The sequence below is a fragment of the Neophocaena asiaeorientalis genome, unplaced genomic scaffold (assembly GCF_003031525.2).
Source record: "Neophocaena asiaeorientalis asiaeorientalis breed wild unplaced genomic scaffold, Neophocaena_asiaeorientalis_V1.1 scaffold262, whole genome shotgun sequence".
NCBI lineage: Eukaryota > Metazoa > Chordata > Mammalia > Artiodactyla > Phocoenidae > Neophocaena > Neophocaena asiaeorientalis.
Window position 1 is genome coordinate 208,155 of NW_020174374.1, and position 6,438 is coordinate 214,592.

The 6,438-nt window shown below is 32.9% G+C and overlaps 1 protein-coding gene across 1 annotated transcript in view; it reads left to right on the plus strand.

The window, feature by feature from the left end:
- LOC112407141 (eukaryotic translation initiation factor 1A, X-chromosomal-like) overlaps positions 1 to 5,321 on the plus strand; it is a 13,302-nt gene extending 7,981 nt beyond the window's left edge. Inside the window, exons 5-6 of the mRNA XM_024756309.1 lie at positions 3,921 to 4,002; positions 5,215 to 5,321. Of these exons, the coding sequence (XP_024612077.1) occupies positions 3,921 to 4,002; positions 5,215 to 5,321 (189 nt within the window). The remainder of the gene's footprint in view (positions 1 to 3,920; positions 4,003 to 5,214) is intronic.
- Positions 5,322 to 6,438: the final 1,117 nt, after the last annotated feature.

Genomic DNA, 6,438 nt, shown 5'->3' on the forward strand with positions numbered 1-6,438 from the left:
TCTCCATTGTAGCATGCAGGATCTTTTTTAGTTGCGGCACACGACCTCTTAGTTGTGCCATGTGGGATCTAGTTCCCTAACCAGGGATCAAACCTGGCCACCTGCATTGCGAGCACAGAGACTTAGCCGCTGCACCACCAGGGAAGTCCCGTGTCCTCATTCATTTAATGTTCAGTTGTATTCTAGGCATTGTGCTAGATATTCAGGGGTTATGGTCCCCAGATGTCAGTCAGTGAAATATTTATTGGTGCAGGCTGATTTGTTCACTGTTATGTAATAAAATGAGAAGATATGCACGTTTTGTATGGTGTTTTTCCCATAGCTAAATTTTTCTTTTCTTTTTTTTTTTTTTTTTCTTGGCTGTGCTGCAGCTTTGAGCCTCTTAATTCCCCGACGAGGGGTTGAATCCATGCTACTGCAGTGAAAGTGCTGAGTGCTAACCACTGTACCACTGGTGAACTCCCCTCCATTTTGCTTGTTAAATATATTTTTTAAAATTACCTTTTGTGAAATAAGAACAGTAGTATATGATGGTGGTTTTTATTATGTTCTTACTCATCAAAACAAAAATTTAGTAATTTTATGGCGGCGTCACAATTACTATTTTATTTTAAAATTTAAAGGTCTCAAGTCCAAGTTCGGTAAACCACTATTCTAGATGATGCAGCTGAATAAGTCAAACCTTCCAATCTCCAAAAGGGTTTTTACAGTTTTATAGTAGAAAGATAAGACATGCACTCAGTAGTTACAGTACAAACTATTTTTTAAGTGTATGTTATAAATTTGAGATGAACACTTAGAAAAGAACATGATAGTTGCCCTCTATGATGTCAGCCTTCAGACTATATATGCATTGTGAGTCTGAAATCCATCTGATTTCTATTGCACCCATCATCTATGTTCAATTACGTTATGAGTGAAATGATTGCTGTCTCTATTATCAGGTCAAGTTTTTCATAGATATCGCGGTTGGGTCTAACTGGTTTGTAAAGTTTCAATCGCGGTTGGGTCTAACTGGTTTGTAAAGTTTCAGTCTTCTTCTTCCTTGTTGATTTTTTACATGATTGTTCTGTTTGTGATTGAAAGAGGCATTTTGAGGTCAATTAATATACTTTTCATCGCCATAATTTTTATTTTTTTAAATAATCCGTATCTCTTGATTTTCTCTATTTAGTAAAATATTCTGACAAAGTTTTTTTACATGGTTTCTTTTAGTTCTTTAAATATATTTATAGTAACTGATGTAAAGTCTTTGTTAAGTAAAACTTCTGGGTTTTCTCAGCAACAGTTAGTAATGACTTCTTTTCTTGTGTGCGACCACCCTTATTTCTGTGTCTGATAATTTTTTTGTTGAAAACTAGAAAATGCAAATATAACATGGCAAGACTAGAAATTAGGTTTCTTCTCACAGAGGTTTCTTCTCGCAGGGTTTGTTCTTGCTGTTGTTTGTTGAGGGATTTTTCTGAAACACATTCTGTATGGTCTGTATCTTTTTCTTGTGTGTGGTCACTGAATGCTTGGTTATCTTAGCAAACAGCCCATGTGTGAGATTTCATTAAAACCAGTAAGCCTCCCAGCTTTTGCATATGGAATCTGTGCATGTTGGAGCATACCTTCTAACACTCATCCAGGCAGTAATACTTTATTCTTAATTTCATGCTTGTGCAGAATTTCAGGGTCACTCAGAACTGGGAGACTAGGACTTTTCCAGATCCTTGATGAGTTTATGCACAGCCCAGATTCCACATATGAGTGAGATCATACAGTATTTGTCTTTCTCTGTCTGACTTATTTGTCTTCGCAAACTGCCCTCCAGGTTCATCCATGTTGTTGCAAATGGCAGGATTTATATATGTTGGATATTAATCCCTTTTTGGTCATATCATTTGCAAATATTTTCTTGTATCTAGTAGGTTGTCTTTTAATTTCGTTGATGATTTCCTCTGCTGTGCAAAAGCTTTTTAGAGTGATGTAGTTCCACTTGTGGGTTTTTTGCTTTTGTTGCTTATGCCTTTGGTGTCATATCCATAAAACAGTTGCCAAGATAAATATCAAGTACCTTTTCTTTGTTCTCTTTCAGTAGTTTTATGGCTTCAGGGCTTGTGTTTAAATCCTTGATCTATTTCAGGTTAATTTCAGGCAGTTTTTGGTGTAAGAAAGGGGTCAATTTCATGTAAGTATTCAGTTTTCCCAATCCTATTTATTGAAGAGTGTCTTTTCTACACTGTGTTGTCTTGGTTCCCTTGTTAAGAATTAGTTGACCATTTTTGCAAAATTTTATTGCTCGGTTCTCAATTCTCTTCCATTAGTCAACAGGACTCTTTTAATGCCAGCGCCTTACTGTTTTGACAACTGTATTTTGAAATCAGGAAGTGTGATGCCTTCAGCTTTGTACTTTCTCAAGACTGCTTTGGTGATTTGGAGTGTTTGTGGTTCCATATAACTTTATCTGTCTGTGAAAAAAAATGCCACTGAAATTTTTATAGGAATTACGTTGAATCTGTAAATTACTTTGGGTAATATGGACACTTTAGTGGTATTATTTCAGTTCAAGAATGTGGGATACATTTTCCGTTTGTGTCTTCAGTTTCTTTCATCAGTATCTTATAGTTGTCAGTGTATAGATCTTTTACCTCCTTGGTTAAATTTATTTCTGAGTATTTGTGTTCGATGCTATAAATCGATGCTATAAATGAGGTTTTCTTGATTTCTTTTTTAGATAGTTCATTGCTAGTTTATACAGACATAACTGATTTTTGTGTTGACTTTATAACCTGAAACTTTACTGAATTTGCTTCGTGTATCTATTTTTATTAACTGGATCATACATTGATAGTCTTTTCTTTTTAAACATTCTATAATAAAAACTTGTTAATCTGTCCATAAAAATATATCATTTTCATGTCCATTTTCTTGGTTTAACTTTATATAAACCCCCAAAGTGGAGAGAACAGTTATTAATTCCCAGTTTAATTGTGTTTTGTGGACAGTAAAGCCACAATTCTTAAGGGATTCCTATTCTAACATTAATGTGGTAGCTATGAACAGCTCTTCTGATTCTTAATCTATTGCGAATAATTACATATCCTTGCTATTCAAAGTAATCCAAAGATAATAGTAGCATCACCACCATCTGGAAGCAAGTTAACAGGTTATTAGCCCGATCTCATATCTACTGAGTCAGTATGAGAATTTTAACACAATCCCTGTGTGTTTTGTGTGCACATTACAGTTTGAGAAGTGTTGGTTTATATTACATTGCAGTTGCATCACTGTGATGATTTCATTTGCCTTTCTTTAGGTCTTTTCTAGGTTGTCGGCATTCAAACTTATTTTTTCTTCCGTAAATGACTCAGATTCTTTAAAATGGAGAAATGTGAACATTTTAGGGCAGTAGTTCTGAGGGATATTTGCCTCAGAAACACCCAAATGAGCTTTTTAAATACAGATTTTTGGACTTTACCTCAGGTCTGTCAATTTTCAGGAGATTATGGTTATCTTTTTAAAGTTCCACAAACAATTCTAATAGGTAAGGTACCCTAAGAACCACTGTTTATAGAAAGGTATATTAATTTTATTGGGTAATAATACCACTTGCAGTTTGAATTAAAGCGTGGCCAAGGACCACATTGCATCTTTTTCTCTCTTTCTTTCCTCCCTGCTCCCCTTTTTTTCCTTTTTTCTCTTTATTTTATTAAAGTGAATTCTATAAGTAATTTTTCTAGGCTATTCATTATTTGAATGCAAACTTCTTGTCAAGGTTTTTTTTTTTAAAGAAGATAGAGGGAAGGTGAAGAAAAACAGAATTTGTAACAGAACAGTGAGCTTTCTCTTAGTGTGTTTAATTCGAAAGTAATTTATGAGACAACTGATGATATTTTGGCATAACCGGTTTTGTTGGTTACTTGTTATTCTCCAAGGATAACAAAGCTGATGTAATTTTGAAGTACAATGCAGATGAAGCTAGAAGTCTGAAGGCTTATGGCGAGCTTCCAGAACATGGTAATTAATGTTAAAGTTATTACATTTCCCTGTCTTACAATAATATTAGCTCGTTAGTGTTTAGGTGAAGCAGTTTTGACAGAATTATCTCTTTTACATATTTTTTACATATGTGATTAAATTAGCTTTAAGTATGTATATCTTTCAAAATATTAATAATTTAGTAATAAATTGAATTCTCTTCCTAATAAATGTTCTTTTGGTGGGGAGTGTAAACGTTTATAAACTCTGGACTTGTATATAATATCTATTAAAAGTATACATTAGTTACAGTGTTTTAAACCGTTCTTAAGAGATGATCTGTCTTCAGCTAAATGAGGGCAACAGTTATGGTACTTGTATTGATTTTTATAGAAAACAATGTTCAGTTTAACTTAGCATAGTACTATCCCAGAGAGTTTTGTGGAGTGTGTGTTTTTAACAGATACTCCTTTTATTTCTTAAAGGGAAAAGTATTGCATTCTTACTGTAGTAAACTTGAAAAGATTAAAGTAAATTTCTAGTAACGTAAAAGAGGCAATATCTCACATTTTTAACTTGGAAGCTATTTTATTTGATTTACTTTATTGCATTGCATTTTATTATAAAATTATGAGATTTTTGAATAAGCATGAAATTTCTGATGAAATTATTGGCCTTTTAAGAAATAATAAGATATCTGTAAATCAGATCAATACTTTGTTACTTTTGTTGCTTAGGAATAAGCATGATTTGAACGTTTTTCTGACTGATTTGCTAAGTCTGTCCAGTGGTTAACACTCATTTGGTTAGTTATCCAATGGTTGGTGAAGTGGATGTTCTTAGGAGAAGTTTATACGTGCCAAGGGTAAGTTGTTAACGTGTACAAGCCCTTTTTGAAGCATACTTCAGGAATATAATAGCTACTAAGTTAGTGTAATTAGAGCCAGCCTGCCTTACTTATATTTTTTTGAACAAAATAAAATTATAGTGCATATACGCTTCATTGTAATGACTTTGCAGTAAACTTCTGGAGGTTTTAGTGTGAATTTGCTTTATGTGATGAGTTATTTGTAGGAAGATTTTTCTTCGAATGAAATGGTTGGTTGAATTGAAGACTACTTATAAGAGTCTTGTTGTATAGTTCAGTGTTTTAGTATTCTTTACTGTTTCAGTATTATTTCTTTTAGTAGGCAATCCACCTAGTAACATCTTGATTTTATATATATGAGTATATTGTTACTGTGTTTTTAGCAAAAATTAATGAAACAGATACCTTTGGTGCTGGAGATGATGACGAAATCCAGTTTGATGACATTGGAGATGATGATGAAGACATTGATGATGTAAGTAGTGGATGAACCTTGTGTTTTTTTGATTATTTTGTTTATGAAGGTAATCAGATCTTTACTTTTAATCTCAGAATGTTGAATACTTAAATTGAATATATTTTGAGACTTATCCATAAATTTGAATATTCATTAGTATTCAGAGACCCTTTAGTCAGACTTTTTAAACTTTGAGAAACCTTGTAATTCTTGAAACTCTTCTTTCTTTGAAAAGATCAGTTAGCTTTGACAGTGGGTACTCCATAATGATAGCTTACTAGATAAGAATGTCTACAGTGATAGCTATTAAGAAGTTTAGTGGACAGCTTAAAAAATTTGCCATCTCCCAAATAAAATGTTTGTATATTAAAAGAAGAAAATCATGTTTAAGCCAACTTGCTGAAGCATTGAACTTGCAATATTCTCCGAAGCCTTAAAACGGAGGTGTGTTGCCTGTGTATTTAGAGGTTGCATTATTTTATTTGTCATAGATTACTGTTGGCCAAACTCTTGGTTTGGAGTTTGTGGAAAAAGGTTGTTTTTCTTAGTAATAAAACAGTGAGAGCAAGAGTGTTAAATGCCTAACTGTTCTCCTGTTACTATGTTTATGTGAAATTCGCCCTGATTTTCTTGAAATTGCATGTTAAGTAATTGGGATGGTGGTATGGCTTACCACCATCAAGCTTACCTCCAGTCAAGCTTATTAGGCCATTTTTTTTTTTGTAACTCTGTATTAAAAGTGTAGTTTAGAAACAAAAAGTCCAAAAATATTAGTGTTTTATTGGATATGAAGGTGAAATTTTAGAATACCTAGAGTATTTGTTCCTGACAAAGATTGTGCAGAACAATTAGCCAAGTTTTTCAAGAAGAAAAGATTCACAATCTTTCAATCACCAACATCTTTATTAAGAGCATTTTCTGACAGAGAAATTGAATTTTAAATTTAAGTGAACAATCACCCAGAAATAGGAAATGAAAAATGATTAGAAAAATATTGTTCTAATGTTTTAAAATATTTTTTACGTTACACTTTTGCTATCAGAAGGTCCAAAAGTTTGATGTAACTGTTTCAGTTTGCATTATTTATTTATGATGCTTTTGTCATTGTCTGTTATATGTTTGTGATTTTAAATTATGTAAATGCTAAAAT